The 21498-nt window shown below is 34.6% G+C and overlaps 1 protein-coding gene across 1 annotated transcript; it reads right to left on the bottom strand.

Annotated features, from left to right (window-relative positions):
• Positions 1–933: 933 nt before the first annotated feature.
• Positions 934–16394, bottom strand: LOC140754078 (uncharacterized). The gene is made up of 10 exons (XM_073088990.1): positions 16263–16394; positions 14112–14345; positions 13700–13873; positions 12329–12486; positions 11196–11340; positions 9949–10083; positions 8088–8324; positions 7124–7297; positions 6475–6632; positions 934–1145 (listed from the first exon to the last, which is right to left on the bottom strand). Exons 1-10 carry the CDS (start codon positions 16365–16367, stop codon positions 995–997), a joined length of 1671 nt encoding a protein of 556 aa, XP_072945091.1. The 5' UTR covers positions 16368–16394; the 3' UTR covers positions 934–994.
• Positions 16395–21498: the final 5104 nt, after the last annotated feature.

The raw sequence follows: 21498 nt of genomic DNA, 5'->3' as shown, positions 1-21498 counted from the left end.
AGAGAAGATTGGTATAAGACAATCATCACTTTTTCGTCACTTGTTCTCAAAGAGCGGATTGAAATTTTTGGAGGTGCTAAAAACATAGTGAGACTAAAAAGACCGATACACGAAATGAGTTTGAGAACCGCTGCTCTAAAACTTTGCCGGATGAAATGAACCCTGTTCCTGTCAAATAGAGACGTGTTTACATTCCACCTTTAAGTCTGGGGTGTCGTTGGGGTGCTTACTTCGGTTCTTATTATAGCTACACCTGCATCTTTGTTACGGAAAAGCAGATCTAGTATTTATTTTCTGCAAGTACTTCACCGGCTTTTTAGGGCAGCGCTCTATTGTTCAGGGCAGTAGGGCAGTTGTTGGTTATCATTTAGTAAGTAAAACCTTTAATTAACTTGTTTTGTTTGTCTGTATGTGATGTATGTGAGCGTCAAGTCTTGCATCATAAGTTAACCCCAAACGATTGACATAAAAGTTTGTATTCATGTTTGTTTTTGATGACAATACACGATTGGTTTAATTATGTTAGTCTACATCCAACATGGCGGATCTAGTTTTACACGATGCATTTCATGCATCCTCATGATATGAATCAAACGAAAGGGTTTGGAGAAGAACACAAAAAATGTTACTAAAAGTCGACTCCGGTGGCATCACCGTCACACCTATAACATTGTTAAGCGCTGCTATGTGTGTGTTCTGGTCTGAAGGGTGTGGTAAGGGAAACAAACTTTTCCGAGGCGTTCAAGTTTAGTCCTTAGGGGTAGCGGCCCGTTTGTGGCCGACCTCAGGTAGGAATATCTAATCCTATCTGGGGTTGATTAGGGATATCCATACGCGGCAGTAACCACTTACCATGAGGTCTGCATGCTTGTCTACTACTCCTGTGTTATAAAAAGGCTTGTTTTATATATAAATAATTTTAATAATAATTTAATAAATATTTTTATACATAACTTTTTAATATAAATTTGTTGTATTATTATTAACCATGTTATTAACCATGTGCTATTGCTTCAAAGGCTTTAAAACCGGCGTCAATCTGTGATGTGATGTCACTTGCGGGTTTGTCTGATACCGACAGCCAGATCGAACCGTTGTCCCCTTCTTTGATTATCTTGACTATAGCATCAGCCGCTGATTCTGCCCTGAAAAGGTTGGGTCTCGTTTTAATATATAAATCTTGTTTTATACATAAAAAAGTTACATTACGTTTGATAGGATAATCTTCGAAACTTGTCAAATGATTTCAGTGATTTTTTTGTTTGTATGATTGGTTTCTAGCTTGCATGATGGTACTTTTGGTCACATTGGACGATACTGTATAATACGCGTTTTAGGGACTATCTTTGAGACGATGTATACTTTTTCTTAATTGATAAATTCGTTTGGAGTACGACGAATTAAATAGCTTACACAGCAAAGGTCTCCCGTTTTATAGTAAAATAAAAAAAAAAAATGTGAGCCGTCACGGGACGCCTGGCAGATGTGAAACATCGACATTATTTTGTAAAAGTAATATGCAGAAAAGAACATATTGTGATAGGAACTAAATATGTCATAATGATAAAATAAAATATTACGATTTTTTTCCAGATAACGATGACTATTTATTGAATAAACATTTATTTTCATTAAATACAAAAATTTACGAATTTATTTCAAATCGTGAGTACTTAATTCGTTTAATCAGTGGTCGATTGCGCATGGCGACGCGTCGCCATACCACAGTACAAATATGGACAGTATGGAAACTAAGCCTAATTTATAAAATAACTACCTAAACTTCATCGAAGCATAGGGTTGTCACTATTTTTTTAAACGGTTTTTTAATAATTGTGTTATTTATTTCTATTTTAGCATTTACTGTGCTGTAATGATCAATCAATCGAATTTCAATAACTATGCAGTTTACAAATAATATAAGTAGGTAATCTCACGGCGTCAGCTAATCCCAGCAAAAGACGATAATCATTATTATTATATTTTTAATAACGGAAAACACTTAAAAATTGATACAACTTGTAATGCAACTTACTTTGATTTTTTGTAGATCTTTAACTTAGTATTAATTACGGCGTAACCTTTTACGAGTTTTGGCGGCAGCATACACGAGCCGCGGTTGTACGAAGACGATTCGTCCGCTCTTCGGAGCGGACGCGCGGGCAGGGAACATTAATCACTCTTTAGGTGTTTGTCACGCATTTTTATGTCAAAAATGCGTGTGATATCTAGTAATTAAACCATTACATAAAAAAATGCTTTATTCTTTATAAATTACAAATTATTTACTGAAAAATATTTTCTTCTGCTACGACAAGTCCGGAATTCTTTATTGTTAAATTTTATAGTATAAAAGATTCTCATTCTTATGAACAGCTTTTTTAAATGAGGTATTGGGAAACAAGGACAAGGTACTGTAAAACTGATTTTATCTAATTCCTTGTAAATAAATTCCGCCACTTTGCAGTTTACGTGTTCTCTCTTAAAGCAACTACGAAAAATGTCATCCATTCACAATTGTTCACAAATTTATTACAATCGGTCACACGGACTTATAATTCGAGTAAGTACCTACAAATTAATTTAATTATACTTCCTATTTTTATAAAGTTTTTATTTGTGTATAATAATTAAATTACTTTGGAATAATATATATAATTTAGTTTAGAATGATGTTTATAATGATATAATATTAGAAACATATGATTTAAAACACCTACAAATTATAATAATAATATTATAACAATAAATCATTCTTACATTTCAAAATCACCAGGAAGTGTAAAAAATGATAACTCCGGTTTTGATGAAGCCGAGTTTAAACAGCCGTATACCACGCAATACTTTCGTGGCATTTTTAAAAAGATCGCAGGAAAAAATAGCAAATAAATAACAACGTGACCGCTCGTTTTGATGCGACACTCGCTACTGAAGCACCGGGAGAACCACTTAAGGGCCTCGTAGATGCGCTTGTTTGTGTGAGTGTGCCGTTTCGAGCGCTTTGTAGGGAGTTTCCGTACTGTCCATATTTCTACTGTGGCCATACCGTACACACTACTGCATATAGACTGTATATATATACCATCGTATAGCGTGGCACGGCATGCGTCGCCACGCCAGAAATCGGTTTTACGTGCGGCTATAGATGTTTCACATCAAAAATGTGAGCCGTCACGGGACGCCTGGCAGATGTGAAACATCGACATTATTTTGTAAAAGTAATATGCAGAAAAGAACATATTGTGATAGGAACTAAATATGTCATAATGATAAAATAAAATAATACGATTTTTTTCCAGATAACGATGACTATTTATTGAATTCGATTGCGCATGGCGACGCGTCGCCACACCGTACACATTACTGCATATAGACTGTATATATATACCATCGTATAGCGTGCACGGCATGCGTCGCCACGCCAGAAATCGGTTTTACGTGCGGCTATAAATGTTTCACATCAAAATGAGTATATTCTGGTACTATTAGATTTACAAAATCTTACATAACATTAATAGTATGTCTTGTGTTTAACTGATCTTGGTGACGTCCAGTTTCAATAATAATATTTTGTGACCCCTGTGATGATTGTTGGGTTCTGAAATATTTATAAAAAATATGTTATTAAAATATACAGAAAAATTTAAATTGGCTCCAACATTTATTAGTAAACTCAAGAATCTTAGCTAGTTATTTCAATATATTACTAAAATCGTAAATTATAAGTATCAATAATGAATGTTTCACAATAAATGCCACTATGATTAGAAAAATTAATTAATTTTTTAATGTTCATATTTATAACAAATAAGAAAAAACTTTCGTGCGCTGCACGCCATCAGCTGATTTTGAAATACAATTCTGTCAGTCTTAATAAATTTATTCTCTGAGAAGAATGAAATTAAAATTAATTAATAATTTAAAAACATTGTATGCAATGAAATTTATGTGAATTTTAATCTACCAAGATAGTAGATTTTACATTTGCTGGCGCTCAAAACACACCAAATATACGCGTGCTTAATGCACAGATAAATGCATACTTTAATTATAAAAAAATAATTAACTTACTGATGACTTGATGGTGTGTCATAGTGTGATTTTGCTTTCTTTGCAGGAGGCTGATCACTTTCACTCTCTAAATTATCACGGTCAGACATTTGATTATTAGAAAAATAATTTGTTTTCAAGCATTGATCTATAACCTGAAGTTACGCCGCAAGCGGGCAAAACTTGAAACATACAAAATACGTCAAGTGGTGTAAAACGAGTTAAAACGACTCCAGTCGCTCTCGCGCGGCGTAGTAATACACACTAATGTCACTGAACACGTTAAACGTCATTATTTTGAATTTTAAGCCTCAAAATGCCTTCTTGTGCAATGCGTAAATGCAAAAATTATGCTCGAAAAAGAAACAAGCTTCATGGAATCACCTATCACACGTAAATAAAGAGAAATTATTAAATTTTGTTTATTTTTCGTGTTCGATCCGCCATGATTACGTGAGTAACCAGAAAGAGACAAAGTATGTTTTTGTCAATGAAAGTGATAAAGATGCAAAATGCATGGTCATAGATCAACAGAACAGAAGTGACATTTTATTGAAGCTCACGATGTTCATATGTCGTATGTTATAGTTTAAGATCCCACTGCTTAATTTTTATATTAGTGTGTTTTTAGTCAAAATATAACTTTTTATAGTTTATTTTAATAAAATAAAAGCGATATATGGGAAATTCTGTATCCTAATCTCTAAATTTTCTTCGATACCTGTGGTAAATAATAAAAAATATTACCATAAAATGTATATAGGATAGTATACGGTATTTTAAAATTTCTTTAATTGAATAAATTAACCTAAACATAATTTAATAAACAATCTTTGTATAGCCAGAAATTAATCCTCAAAAAGACCACGGTAAGATTCGAATCTTATATATAAAATTCGCATGTCACGATGTTAGTTACTTTACTCCTGCGAAACGGCTTTACTGATTTTCATCAAAATTTATATGCATATTCAGTAAGTCTGAGAATTGGCTACTATCTATTTTTCATATCTCTTAAGTGATAAGGGTTGTTCACCCTTAACATTTTTTTTATTTATATGGCAACACAATGTTTGCTGGGTCAGCTAGTACATAACATTTATAAAATGTACACAACTTTGCAATTAATGGTCGTGTGTAAAATAAAACTGAAAATAATAAACATAAATTAGTAAAGATACTTCGCCGCCTTGAAATTGAATGAAGCCACAAACGGCTTATTAGTAAGTTCTTTTTTTTAATTCTTGACAAATAAAAACATTTTTAGAGAAAATTTACAAATAAATAACTAATACTGCGTAATTTACATAATAAATAAATAATTATTTCAAATATTTTAGGGACATTTTAGCACGGAGACGTGGCAAAACTTTTTTACGCAACTATTTCAATTCTCAAAACTGGGTACATTTTCTTGTAAGGAGTGAGTAATCTTTACTAATCTATGATAATAAATATAAACAATTTTTAAATCGTATATTTTAAACCAGTCGATACATCTGTATAGATACATTCTTTCAAATTATATATTTATATAATAATAATTTATTTAGTTAAACTGTACTATAACATTTCTACGTAAACGATGTACTAAAACTATTATCGACAGTTTTGGACATTTTTTACCTTCTGTTCCATTATTTCATTGTCTTTGACAAGCATGCGTATCAATGCGAAAACCACCATACGTCCCGTTTTTAACGGGACAGTCCCTTTTTTCGATGCTTCGTGCCGTTGTCTCCGAAATGAACCGTTGCCATTGTCAATTAAGTAACAGTAAATGTATTATAATTATGAAAAAAACATGGGGTGCTCCATTTATCAGTTTTCATAAAGCGCCCCACATTTTTTGCACAATTATACTATTTACTTTTCCTTAAATGATTCCTAGATTGAAAATTATTTTCTACTTTTTAGTTAATTTTATCATAAAATCGTGTTTTTTATTATTTTTAACTATATTTTTTCAAGTAAAAAGTATTTGACATAAAAAAATCGATGTCCCGTTTTGACTGAAGTAATCATTGGTCACTATATTCCATTGTCAATATTTACGTTTGCGTACACTTGAAACGCAAGGTCAAACACTAGTTGTCTTTTTTTATCACATTGTTCTAATAGCTCTGTCCCTTATAGAACATTTGTCTATGTAGTTAAAGGTAAGCGTCGCCACGCCAGAAATCTTTTTTACGTGCGGCTATAGATGTTTCACATCAAATATAGTCCTCGTAAAACTGCTAGTCCGCTAATATAGAAATGAGTCGCATCGCCATAACAAATTATTTGACTACACCTGTTTGTGACAATTTCAGAGCGGACTAGCAGTTTGGCGCGGACTATACCTATTATACAATATTTCTTGTTATTACCTATAATATTACTTGTCTTTGAAATAAATACAAAAAAATACGATTAGATACATACTTTTGCACATCAACTTCTGTTGAAAGGTAATCAACGATGTCCTTCTTCGTTTTTTCGTCCCAACACCTGCTTCCTAGATTGTCCAGCAACGGTGTGTTGGTAGCGCCTAAGCAGAATGTCAGTATTCTCACACCTGTGTTCTCGTAGAAGGGGGGCATCTTAAAATAATAAAGAGAAGTTAATGGTGAATACTTTTCGATATAAATGCACACTCTAATTATGTAGAACATATTAATAGCAATAAATTATTTTGACTTGATGACATACATTTAATTATATTAATTATGAATTTAATTTAAAATTAAAAGATGAATGGAAGGATGCATGAATGGACTGCATGATACAGACATAACCTGTACAATTTGATAGCCACATTAGGTTTTAAATACCATGGGTACACACAAAGACGCATACCCTAACACCCAGACCCAGATCAGAAATCTAAATTCACCATCTAGACATGTGTCTGGCCTGGGATCGAACCCGGAACCCTCTGAGTATTAGACCGGTATGGTAACCGGAGCAATTTCCATTCTCAAAAGATTTAATATAAAGTCTTAAAAGTGCTGTACCGCATGTGTCTGGCCGGGGATCGTTACCGGATTTCCATTATCAAAAGATCTAATATAAAGTCTTAAAAGTTTTGTACCGATAAACTAAGTCCGAATTGAAGCACGGCCGCCTTACTGCCGCAGTAGATTGGCAAGAAGGTGGTCCTCACAAGAGCCGCCGTGGACGACACGTTGAGAATGGTGCCGCCGGCGCCGCCCTCGTCTACACGCATGTGCTCCACTCCTTTCAGCGTTAATGAGACGAGCCCTCGCTGAAAAAATGTTTTGAAAATGTGAAAGAGCCGCGGACGGTACCGAGTTTTAGTTTTGGCTATGGTACAGGTACTGAGAGGTGTATTCTCTGTATATTAGGTACATGTGGTATTTTTTTTTGCATTTCATACTTTCATATTACGTTGGAAAGTAGTAGTAATGAACCTAGCATTAGATAGAAGAATACTTAGAGTATTTGGTAACAAAAAGTACATGTGGGTATAATTCTACAACTATATCTATATTAATCTATTCTTGTTATTTATCCCAATTTAATCTATAATAATAATAATCTACAAACTCGAAAATGGAAAATACCGGATTATATTGTTATCGTTGTTCACAGTTATTATATGAAAATTTTGGAAATTATAAATTTCTATCAATTATTTACACATTTTAAATAATTATCATAGGAATAGGTAAGTAACAAATCGATAATTCTAAAGATAAGCTTAGGATTTAAAGTAAAAGTTTTATCACAACAAAATATCTAAAGTTATGTGAGAAATATTATCAATTAGATTTTCAGTGCTATAGTGTAGATGCCAAAAATGCTAGCATACACATGATATTTTACGAATTTCCAGATCTAAATACCTAAGGGGTAGGAAAGCATGAAACCAAGCATTTTCTAAGAGATGACAATTTGAAACATTGTCAAAGTTGTTTCTAATTAGGATATCCAGGTAATTTAGAACACTTATCAATGGAATATAGCTGGATAATGGAATATAGCTACTACTCAGTGATCTGCTAAAGCTACGGAAAAAATTTAAAAGATTTTACCCAATTAACATCAACAGATTTTCTCCAATTTTCCGGCGAGTCGTTCATAATACCGGCATTGTTGATGATGGCATCCAGTTTCCCAACATTTTTAAGAACCCGTTCAAACACGTCGCTCAATTGGGCTTCGTCTCCGACGTCGCATTGGTAGAATGCCACTTTTCCTGGATAGATTGTGTTCAGTTTTGCTGTCAGCTCTTCGCCTTTGTCAGCAGCTACGTCTAGAATTGCAATGGACTGCAGAATAAAGAAAAAGGATTACCAGTCGAACTCGCACATGGAGGCTTCCGTACCACCAAAGGTTCATTATTTTTTACTTATTTTTATTCATTTTATTATTTTCAACAATACTTAGTTATATGAAACAATAATAGATGGCGTTGGGGTGACGATGAATGATACGTAAACAACGTACAATAAAATTAACATAACTATATTAAAATATGTTTTATGGTTCTTATTTGTATTTATTTTAATATCAGTTATAGTAGTAAACGGATTGTAAAAAATTCAACAGTTTCCCTAGTACGGTTTAACAGTTAGATCGAAATATGCCGAAAAATACCGGTTTGTTGTATGGAGATCCCGTTGAATATTCAACTTTATTTTATTTTTAGTATTTGTTGTTATAGCTGCCACCGTTATGCATCCTCTGTAAAAAATTAATGTGTCTATCTATTACAGTTCCGGAGATATAGCCTTGTGACAGACGGACAGACGTACAGACAGCGAAGTCTTAGCAATAGGGTTCCGTTTTAGAGCGGACTAGCAGTTTTACGCGGACTATACTAACAGTACTTCCTGATAAAACATGACCTAAGTGTTATTATCATGAAAACAAACAACTATACTTTGAATTTTAAGCTATTGTAAAGCCAGATAAGATAAAAAGTAATTATCCTCGGTCAAATATGCTCTTAATATAATTTTAATTGCAAATTTAGATTTTATGGCGCTATTCCGGTTATTAGGTTTTGACGTAAATTATATTTTTAATGCAATGTCTCTTTAAAATAGAGTGGAACAGTGTTACTCACGAAATAGCGATGTGGGGAAAAATGAAATTTTTAGTTTGATGATTAGATGTATTTTCTATCTGAAGTTGATCACAAATGTGTTGGTAGTCCTAAGAATTCAGATGGTTGCCTCATGTGTAAGTCAGTCGGCCACTCCAACTCCAAGTCGGCTAATCCATTCCCTTCTAACGACACGCAAAACTATTCCATGATAGAAATATGTATGGTGTACAAATAAAGAAGTAGCAACTTCTACCACCAGGTTTGACTAAGACTTTAAACACTTTTTTTGCTTGATTTTAAAGCGATTAAAGTTTATTGGATGTATAATATCGGTTCCAGAAGTTGACTACTGTAATTCGTAATAAAAAAGCCTGTATTTACTATGTCGCACGTAAGAAGTAAAACTTCTTTGGCGTAATTAATAAAAAAAGCTTGTAGAGAGTGTAAGTATCAATGTGTAGGCACGCCAGTCAGGTATAAAATTTACAGTTAAAATACAGTAGCCCTCTCTGAAATACTTTTTGCGATAAGCTATATTTATTGCGTCGATCTTATATTTTCGAAATTGATTATCACTTGCTAAACGGTGAAGGAAAACATCGTGAGGAAACCTGCATACCTGAGAGATATATTAATTAAAAATCTCAAAGGTATGTGAAGTCTACCAATACGCACTTGGCCAGCGCGGTGGACTATGGCCTAATCCTTCTCATTCAGAGACCCGTGCCCAGCAGTGGGACAATAATGGGTTGATGATGATGATATGTCAGTGTTGTAAAAAATCACTCACCTCAACTTTCCACAAACACCCAAAATAATTAAAAAAATATATTTATTCTCACCTTTACTCCTTCTCTCAAAAGCCACTCAGTGTATAGCGCTCCAAGGCCTGAAGCACCACCAGTTACCAGAAATGTCTTGTTCTTGAGATCCCAATGGCCACTCATTTTTATTTTTCTCCAAATTGCCGTATGTTTTTACGCGACGTGTTTCGGTTGTGGGCGTTTATCGTTCACTAATTCGTTTATATATCACTGATATGAAATTCATTATGACAATACAAATTATGTAACGGTTTGCAATTATGTAAGTCATAATGACAATGTAATGAATAATGAAATGAATATTCATAATGAAAATTCTTTGTTGTGGTAAACAAAGGATGTCATTGTTGAATTTAAGATTATTTGTTTTTCATTTTTTATGCTAGAACCCTAAATATTTTAAGGGTAGAAAGTGCCTCATAGGATAGAGTTTGAATGAAGACTGCCTGGAAAATCGATTATCTGTGTCCAAATATATCGGAAATAAGCTACAGATATAAATTACTAAAACGATTTTTTTCGTACTACTCGTATCTTACTGATTTTACTGCCTTTACCACGAGCAATTTCTTACTCATGTGCTTTTACGTTCGGATATTGTGCAAACAAGGCAGACGGCACTTCAGTTTTATTGAACTGTATGCAGTTCAGATAAGGTATTCTTTATTTACATAGATACAGTCACACACAGTTATAAATATTTTTTACATACAATCATGGGTGCTTTACATGTACCTATCATATTCCTACCTAATAACAGCAGTATTAGGCACTGCTGTGTTCTGGTTTGAAGGGTGTGGTGTGGAGACATACTTTTCTGAGGCTTTCCAGCTTAGTCCTCAGCGGCGCTTCTATGGCCGACCTCAGGTAAGAATATTTAATCCTATCTGCGGTTGAATACAGATGTCCATGGGCGGCAGTAGCCACTTGCCATCAGATGGACTGCATGCTCGTCTGCTACTCCTATATTTAAAAAAATCATACTTGGTAGGATTAGCTGTAGAGAAAACATTTAAATAAAATAATAATTAATAGAAACCAACTAACTGTAAGGGGATTGTATGCTAAGCATCTAAAAATGAAAGAAAAAAGAACTTATGTTCGATAACATATTAAAAATACTAGCGTTGTTTTTATTGCTTTACTTTTTTAAATATAATAATATTATGTATTTAGAATTGCAATTAGATCTCTGTCGTGGTCCGTGGATGCTACAAACTCGTATCACTAATTTATGCTACTTAATTATTTTCATATATCTATTCATTCAGGATATTTTCAAAATTTTTGAAAGCGGCGTCAACAGTCGAAGTGATGTCCTTGCCTTCTTTATCATTTACTGATAACCATATCGAACCGTTGGCAGCTTTTTTGTACATGCTGTATAGCGCTGCAGCTGCTGATTCCGCCCTGAAAGTATCATCAACAGCAATATTATCAACAACATCATTATCATTGATTACAATCATCAACATATTAAAAGAACCAGCACCTACTTCTGTCTAATAACAGTTTTAAGCGTTGCTGCGTTTTGGTTTGAAGGGTATTGGAACATTTATGGGTAGGGCATTGGAATACTTATGGGAAATATTAGAACACGATGCGTTCCAAGTTAGTTCCTCAGTGTTAGCAACGAATTTGTGAGGGCGGCACCTTAGGTAGTATTCTAATCCCATCTGGGCTTGATTATAGATGTTTATGGGTGGCAATTTCCATTTACTAACAGAAAGACTGTACGCTCGTTGGCTACTTCGATATAAAATAATTTAACATTATTATCATAATCATCACTGTCATCTTAATTGTCAACAATATCAAATCGCACTTTCTCTTGTGTTAGATATAATTATAGTCCTTAATTAATATTCTGTTTACTTCGTGCTCGAGCTGAATGATAATAATGTCTAATACATGTGTGTTTGTATACTATATCATTTTATTTGAAAATCATAATATTTGTAAAATCTGAGTTACCAACTTAGACCGCTAGATGTGCTAATACTTTAATGTGATCAATTTCGCTTAGGATTACGTTCGGTTATTTAACTCGGAGTTATTGGGTATTTACTTTAGGTCTATTCCTTTAAACTATCTTTTATGAATTCTAAAACAAAAAAAAAACTGTAATATATTCAATATTCATATAAAAACACACGCTTTCTACACTCACAGCCCCACACTAGGATTCCCTGTGTCGTGGGCGCCATGGACACACACGGAGACAAATACACAAACACCCAGACTCAGAAACAGGAATCCAAATTCATCATTTAGATGTCTGTCTGGCCAGGGTTCGAACCCTTCCCCTCTGGACCCTCTGCGCGTCAGACCGGTATGGTTACCGCTCCGCCACGCGGGTCATATTTTCGAACGATATCTCAGTACAATGTAGGTATACCTCTGAACTGGAACAGCAGGTGCAACCATTTTGGTTACATTCTTGCCCAACACCTCGTCCCAAGTTTTGTTTTCAATATTAGACAGCAATGAAGTATCTGTGGCCCCGTAACACATCACCAGTATTCTCACTCCTGTTGTTTCGAAGAAAGGATTTAACTGTAATAAAAAAATGGCAAGTAGACTAAAATTATGAAAAAAACGAGCTATATTTTTTAGTTTGTCATTTATCATTATTTTCAACAATTTTCTCCTTATGAGTAACATTATCGTGAAATAATATGTAAATGTTTCTTTTTTTTCTAAAATGAGCATTGAATCTCTGCTAGAAATATGTTTTATATCACGGCGTGCGTAAATGGACGTTTTACGCACGCTTCGCGTGCGCAAAACCCCCATTTCCGACCCCGTAATATAAAATTTTATACAACACGCGGACGAAAAATATTTTTCTGACTCGTGTGATTGCAGTCCTCGCCTGCGGCTCGGCCTGCAAACTCACACTTGTCAGAAAAAAATTTTTCGTCCTCGTATTGTAATGTACTATTTTGTTATGTGTAATTAGGTATCTTATCTATTACAGTTAAGTTACTATATATATTTTTTGTTAATAAAATCGGCACGTGATATTTTTATGGATTTGTCACAATTACTTATTCTTTTGGAGTTCACCTTCCATGTACACTTGAAAAATTCTTCTAGTACCTATGGCCACAGGAAAACAAGGGTATATGACCTTCTACTAGTAGTAATAGGTATCCTCATAGCATAAATAAGCCTATAGCAACGTGTACCTATCTCTATTAGTAATGTCAAAGATAATAAACATTTATTCTAACAAAGCGAAATTGCTAGATACATAATAATTAGGGTATCTTTAGATTATAGGTATGCGTCTATTCGTTATTATCACATTTGAATATATTTTGTGTAAATTTTCTAATTCTAATACAATTTATTTACGTACGGGTAATACCCAAATATGATCCCTTGTATAATGATGATTATATTGTTAATTGTATCTGATGGTCCTGGTCATTAGGCCATTAGCCCCGTGTGCTCCTATGGTAAAGAAGTTACTGCCTGTAACTTTGCACTGTAACATTGTATCACTGTGGACCAGAAATATTGCTGAAATCACTTATATCATCATAATCATCATCATCGTCAGCAACCCATTACTGTTCCACTCTTGGTCACGGCTCTTTTCAGAATGGCAATAATTCGATAACTAATTTGTAATTTATAGTAAACTTTTGAAAATTAGATATACGAGCCTGGGATTTGAACCTGGGACGTCTCGATTCAAAGGCCGCGAATCAGCCAATAGGCTATCATTGAAATCAGTGGTATTAAGATAGTTATTACTTACTGAAATAGTTTGACTGAAGTGAAGAACAGCTGCTTTACTACCGTTGTAGATTGGCAGATACGGGAATCTCACCAAAGCAGCCACTGACGACACATTGATAATCGTACCACCCTCACCACCTTGGTCTTTTCTCATGTGTTTTATCCCTTTAAGTGTGAGCGAAACTACTCCTTGCTGTAAATACCATTATTTGATTATGTTTAAGATATTCTCAGTTAATAACTGGTGCATTAATTGAAACAAAAAAAGATTCCTTATATTAAAATCCACGACTGCAAAGTTTTAGTTTTTATTAAAATCGGCTTCCTAACTCCTTTTAGCATTTTTGGCTAATCCTTATAAATTCAAATTTGTCTCTGAAGGCCAATTTGAAAAATTCACTCTGTATATTTCAAGAAAGTGATTTAATTACCCAATTAACGTCACATGCTCTTCGCCACACGTTCGGGGTGTCAGCAAATATTCCAGCGTTGTTGATGATGATGTCCACCCTCTTGAAGTCCTCAACTACTCGATCGAAGGCACGAGATATTTGCTCCTCATCAGTCATGTCACATTTGTAGAATAATACTTTTCCTGTATAAAGTAAATTTAGACGAGTCTGTAGCTCTTTGCCTTTCTCTTCTGCTACGTCTAGGATGGCGACCTGATGATGAAATAAATATTGTTGTATTAAAAACGTTTAAGAAATCAAGCATTTTAATTTTTTTTCCCAGAAAACTTTTTAATTTGATACCGATATCATAAGGTTGCATAAAAAATAATGAGTCCGCGAACTTGCGTTGTTCGTTATATTAGTTTTAGAATGACGCCACTAATCTCATTAAAAAAATGTGTATGTAAAATTTTGGGTTCGGTTGGGGCTTACAATTAAATTGCAAAATTTTACCCTCACATACAAAGGTACGAACTAACAAGGTAAGTAATAACAGCTTGTTATAATAAAGTACAACTGCGTTTTACTTTGTAAGTAAACTACATTATCATCATCATCAACCCATTAATGTCCCACTGCTGGGCTCGGGTCTCCTCTCAGAGTGAGAAGGATTAGGCCATAGTCCACCGCGCTGGCCAAGTGCGTATTGGTAGACAACACATACCTTTGAAAACTTTTTTTTTTTTTTAAGATTTCTCAGGTATGCAGGTTTCCTCACGATGTTTTCCTTCACCGTTTAAGCAAGTGATAATTAATTTCTAATACGCACATAACTTTGAAAAATCAGAGGTGGCCTGGGATTTGAACCTCGGACCCCTCGAGCGAGAGGTCGAGTTTCTTAACCACTAGGCTATCACTGCTATCACTGCTAAGTAAACTACATAACAACCCATAAATAAAAATACATATTAATATTCATGAACATAAATTATTCAACGTGTTATTTTGTGCATTGATGAATAGAAAATTTACTTTAGTTTTGTTACGTAATGCGCTTCTGCTATAGTTCGCGCCAAACTGCTAGTCCTCTCTGAAGTTGTTGCGAGCAGGTGTCATACAATTTGCTACGGCGACGTGATTTATTTCTATATTCTGAGCGGACTAGTAGTTTTAGCCGGACTATAGCTACTTTGAATTAGCTCCATCAGAAGGACTGATTGTCTTAGAAGTTCTTTACTGAACGCAGCTTCCCAAAATATCTATATTTTTCACAAAATTGAGCTCTAACAAAATCACTTTAATAAATCGAGGTTTTGCAGAAAAAAACAAATTTAACTTTCAAGATATTATTACCGCAAACAAATTGTTAATAATTTGTATTAAACTTATGATATAACTTGTTACAACTATTCTCTATCAGTTATCAGTGAAGTCATTATTGCTCTTGACACACTAACATAATGAACTATGAAGGACATAATATAGTGAATAATAACATATATGTATCGGCAATACTAAAGGTAGTAGAACTCTCTGGTTCGACTTCGGCGTCACCACCGCCATACCTATTTCTGCCTAATCACAGCAGTGTTAAACGCTGCTGTGTTACGGTTTGAAGGGTGTGGTAAGACATACTTTTTCGTGGCATTCCAGCTTAGTTCTCAGGGGTAGCGGCGCACCTGTGGTCGACCTCAGGTAGGAATATCTAATCCTATGTGGAGTTGATTACAGATGTCAATAGGCGTCAGTAGCAACTTACCATCAGATGGACTACACGCTCGTCTGCTACTTTTTTTTTTTTTTTTTTTTTTTTTTTTATAATGTAGGAGTAGCAGACGAGCATGCAGTCCACCTGATGGTAAGTGGCTACTGCCGCCCATGGACATCTGTAATCAATCCCACACAGGATTAGATATTCCTGTCTGAGGTCGGCCACAAATGCGCCGCTACCCCTGAGGACTAAGCTGGAACGCCTCGGAAAAGTATGTCTCCCTTACCACACCCTTCACACCGGAACACAGCAGCGCCTAACACTGCTGTTATTAGGTAGAAATAGGTGTGGCGGTGGTGCCGCCGGAGTCGAACCACACTGGGTTCTACCACCTTCAATCTACTCTAATAACTACTCTAACTCTCTACTAGCTACTACTACTCTAATAGCTACTCTAATATTATAAAAAAACATACTCGAGCTCCTTCTCTAAGGAACCACTGAACGTTCAGCGCACCTATGCCCGAAGCCCCTCCGGTCACGATACACGTCTTGTCCGCACAACACCATCCTTCCGCCATTGTATCAACTACACTATGAGACACCGCGTTCTGTGTTCGTCTTTTATATCCTTATCGCAATTAACGGTACTTTAACGCTCTTAATATAACGGTATTAAAGTTTATTGTATCTATGTGGGTCGTGTGTCGATTTTTTCGGCCATACTCTGGTTTGTATGTCGATCATTTTTATTGTAATTTTTAGCAAGTAAAATGTTTTTAGTACACTTTTTTAGGTTGACGTGTATCTATCTATGTAGGTGTATGTATGTAACGGAATCTTTGAAGTCGATTTTTACCCACTTTGAACGGTCAGTTTAATTCAACATTTTGAACAATTTTCATGAACCGATGACAATACACGATTTCAATAATTTTGTCCCATTATCCTTACCAGGATCACCAGGGTTAGTAATATTCGAGGTGGTTGTTCGAACTGTTCGAAGTAGGTGACGCGCGGTGATGTGGTTCGGACAAATATCATCTACAAAGTTCACCACCGAACCGCTAGATGGCGTATGAACTGTATTCCGACAATCATGTCGGAATACAGTTCATGGCAAAGTTAGTAGAATCCAACAATTATTACTTTTTAGTATGATTAACTATTAAAGCGTGGTTTTTAGATTTTTAAACTAATTTATTAATTCGTTTAATTATTAAATAGGTACTTCTGCTAATATACTTGTCAATTGGTAATTTCGAAATAATTGACATTTTTAAACGCATTCTCTTATTTGTACAATATTAGTTTAGTTTACACCGACTTTTTTAATTTATCTTTTCGTCCGTTTGTACTTTTGTAGCACTTTAGTGGAACCGATTTTAATGAATATTTCATTGAAAACAATTGAAGAGCCACATCACTTGGAGCTAATTAGATATGGTCAAGGCTATAGCCGTGAGATATATTATGAGTATTATTTAGCTTTATTAAATAACTAGCTGACCCGGCAAACTTTGTACCGCCACAAAATCTATTTATCAAATATATTTTATATAAAATATAGCCTATGTTACTCGTGGATAATGTAGCTTTCGAATGGTGAAAGAATTTTTAAAATCGGTCCAGTAGTTTTTGAGCCTATTCATTAGAATCAAACAAACAAACAGTTTTCCCCTTTATAATATTAGTATAGATAATAAGTTAACATGTCAACTAAATATTGCTAGAATAATTAATATTGGTATTAAGACGAATAAAACAGCAATAAAAACATATCAATTTGTAGTAGAGTGTATGCCACTGGTTTTGGCTGTGAGACTTGTGCCCAGCAGTGGGACAAAAGCTACAGTCACGATAATATTACAAGTTAAAGTGTTTATTGTTTAAAACGAAACGTCTCGGAAACTGACTGAAATGGTCCATAAATTGCATCAGGGAAAATAGCACTACAAGTTATAACTTATGTATGTCTTCCTACGTTACTTTAACTGTAGATACATGTTATTACTTAAGCCAGTGTTTCTCAATCTTTTGTATGGCACGACCCCCTATGTAGGTAAAATACTTCCCGACCCTCGGCTGTTTATAACCTATTGTGTTCGCTATTGTTCACAAGTGGATCGAGCTAGAGTATCAGAATTTTCCTTTTACTTTTGTTTGTCCCATGATTTGCAAGATTGCAAGTAAAATAATAAGCGTAAGACTTATGGGGAAGATTTTAGTTGCAGCGACCATTCGCAGTACTACCAAAGTGCGATGCTTAGGTATCAACTCCACGTTAAAAAATGTATATTTTATTGTGTTACAAACATAAATGTTAAATGAATGTAATATTTATAAAACATTCTTTTTTATTTTTATAATCAGGCGTCGTAATATCCGTTAATTAATATTTTCTTAACAAAAACATTTTTGAACTCTATTATTTTTAAGAGGCGCTGTCGTGTCCCAAGTCAAATCAAATCAAATCAAATCAATTTTTTTTATTCAAAATAGGTTCTTTACAGAGCACTTTTTGAATGTCAAACTACCACCACTTCACAAGATGTTTCGTTATGGAGAAGAAGCGGCGAAAGAAACTCCATAACACACATCTTTAAAAAAAATGGATTTTACAATGTTAAACTTAACCTAATGGTACATGTGGAGCTGGAACTACTTCAGACCACACCGTTTTGTCAGTCAAATAATCACTTAGTTTATAGTACGCTTTTTTACATAGCGTTTGTTTAACGACATGTTTGACATCCCCTTAAGGATGTTGAGATAGGGGGTCGCGACGCGTACTTTGAGAGACACTGTCTTAAGCTATAAAGTGTATAAAGGTCTCACTCGCTCAGCAAGGCAGGCTTGGTATAACAAACTGCAACACTGTTCCTAAGGAATAACTACGACTTTTACGGTTAAGTTAACTTTTAACATGTGTTACGAGCGCCTGCAACATTTATGCATCGTGTGGTGTTGCTATTGATTTTTATATGGTGCGGTCACACACTCGACGAGTGGCGAGGAAGTGGACAATGACGTTGTGTGGCCGCATCTCTCGTCTTGGCCCTCGTCCTGCCACTCGTAATGCCCGGTTACTGGTGGGGCCACACACTCGATGCTTGGCGAGGAAAATAGCAAGGAAGTGAGTTAGGACACCGTGTGGCCTCTCCACTCGTTTTTTCGTTCGTCACGTCCAACTATTCAAATTTTGTTGATTTTTTTATTGAAATTCAAAGTCGCGGGAGTGACCGGCCACACTGTCGCGTTCATCGCAGTAGGTAAGCCCCGAGCACTCGTGGCGTTGCACATATACATGAGTGCGAATGAGTTTATGCGAGCAGGGCAGTGTGCGGCTGCTACGACACTAATTGCGACAGCGCGATGACCATTGTGTGGTCGTAGGGTTAAGTTGCTGGTGTTGGTAACGGGTGAACACATTATTAATCATTGTTATCACCAATTAAAAGGAGTAATAGCCTAGTCGTTAAAACCATTAAATCGAGGAATTTTAATGATATTTAAAATAGTATGTACCAGGTCATCACTTCACTCGTACACATCACGAAAATACAAACAAAAAACATAAAATAATAATTTTAAATGTATAAATGTCTATTTCATACAATTTTATATTATTTTAACATTTTTGGTATGAAAAATAGTTGAGAAACAATTTATTACGGTTCCTTCATACTGACGTTTCTCCAGCGTAGACTTGCGCTAACGTCGCGTATGCGCAACGTTGTCGTGGCGTGTCGTTATGATCATCGAACTCCTACGCTGAAAAAACGCTAGTGTGAAAGAATTCTTAGAGAAGCAAGTATCAGCGCTTCAAATGTTTTGACGTATTATTACGGAGATAACGTAAATTACAGTACCCACTGATAGAAGGATACTCTAAAGAAATAACAAGGTAACTTCTGTAGAACAGTGAGCGTTTTCAACAATATTGTTTCGCTTGTTCTACAATGTTGAAGTTGGAATATGTTTCCGAGTTATAATTTACATTATTTATGATGGCTCTAAGACAAGTGTTGTCTGAAGTTGAGAACAAATGTGTTGCTACCGGAGGAACTAGGCGTAACATCTCATACTCTATGTATGTTAGTGTTTTCTCATTATTTATATGTAAGGTTTATGAGGTATCTTGTTTAAACTTAAGATTATATAGGTATAGTTAGTAATTAAGGTCTTATAGCATTATCTACCAGTCATCCCTTCTTAAAATTGAGTATAAAGGTATTACTTGATAAATAAAAAGCATGTAAAGAAATTAGCAATATTTAATATGCTGCGTATATGGACACCGGAAGATTAATTTATTTAGTCGCTCACTTAATTTTGTATTTTCTTTTATATTTGAAAATATCCTAACAAATTCTATGTAAACGTCCAAGCAAAAATCTTATAATTCTTATATATTATTTTTATTTTATTACATTATTCTTCCGTTTACTCTAAGAATAGTGACAAAGTTATGTAATTTATTCAATCAGTAAGTAATGGGTTGATGGTGTTGTATGAAAAGTAGTCAACCCAGACGAATCATTATTATTTTATTCATCCGGTACATGGATAAATCGTCACTACGTATTTAATATAGGTATCATATACTTAATGCTGCATTATTAGTACATATTTCCACATAAAGAAGAAAATAAAGTCTTATTTATATGTATAACAGAGCTTCTTGTATGTAGCTTCTTACATGTATAGCAGGATTAACATTTTGACTTCAATTATGGTTTTAATCATATCACATACTATATGTAAGTGAATTTACTTGGTACAAATAATAAACCATATTTTCTCTTCTGTTTCAGTTACCAGCTAAAAGGGGATAATATCTCCAGTCGGTAAGTAAGTCAGACGTTATAAATTTCGACTATACCGGGCTTACCCTTGTCGTAAAATTACGGCCGGATGGCAGGTATTTTCATAAAATCTTCATGACGGCATCTTAAAAGCCTTTTACAGCTAGTTTTATACAATGACCCAATTACGTGGAGGTTATTTGATACGTGAGGCGAATAAACCAACTCGGGTGACTAAATAAATTTATAATATAGAAAATAATAATGAACACAGCTTTATAGGTAATGCGTTAGAAAGCAAATGACAATTGTTATCAAACCAGATTTCTTATTGAACTTGGTAAGGCTTTCTGTGTTTACATTTTTGAAATTCAGTTTGATATTTCGGTAAAAACAGCTTGGGGGTTATGTGGGATGTTTCTTTATTTGCCACAATTCATTTTAAAATGATAAAACGCATACGTAATATGAACTAACAATTTGAAATATTTTGTAATTACGACATAGTTCCTTCCAATACAATTAATTTGTATTGTATGAACTACGAACATTGGAAAGGCAAGCGATATTTAGTTAAATATAACGGACGCCGGTCTTTCTCGGCGTGAAAGTGTAGAGCCGATGTAAAATCTCTCGAGAGCCTCCGAGAACCGCTTTGTTCGGCTTTTAGGCTTTTAACTTGATTAATGTTTCATTTTTGTGGAGCCTTGAACTTTATGGACTTGGGACATTGCTTTCTACTTTAGCAAGACGCGTCTGCCTAAATGACAATTTAATGCAATTTAATACAAGCTACATAGATTAGTAAAGATACTTCGCTGCCTTGAAATTGAAGAAACACAAAAGGCTTATTTTAGTAAGTTCTTTTATTGAATTCTTGACACATAAAAACATTTTTAGAGAA

The sequence above is a fragment of the Epargyreus clarus genome, unplaced genomic scaffold (assembly GCF_041222505.1).
Source record: "Epargyreus clarus isolate Ecla_fem2 unplaced genomic scaffold, WU_Ecla_fem_2.2 ptg000027l, whole genome shotgun sequence".
In the NCBI taxonomy this organism is placed as follows: domain Eukaryota; kingdom Metazoa; phylum Arthropoda; class Insecta; order Lepidoptera; family Hesperiidae; genus Epargyreus; species Epargyreus clarus.
Note: the sequence above shows the minus strand (reverse complement) of the source record. Positions and strands in the feature narration are given on the sequence as shown.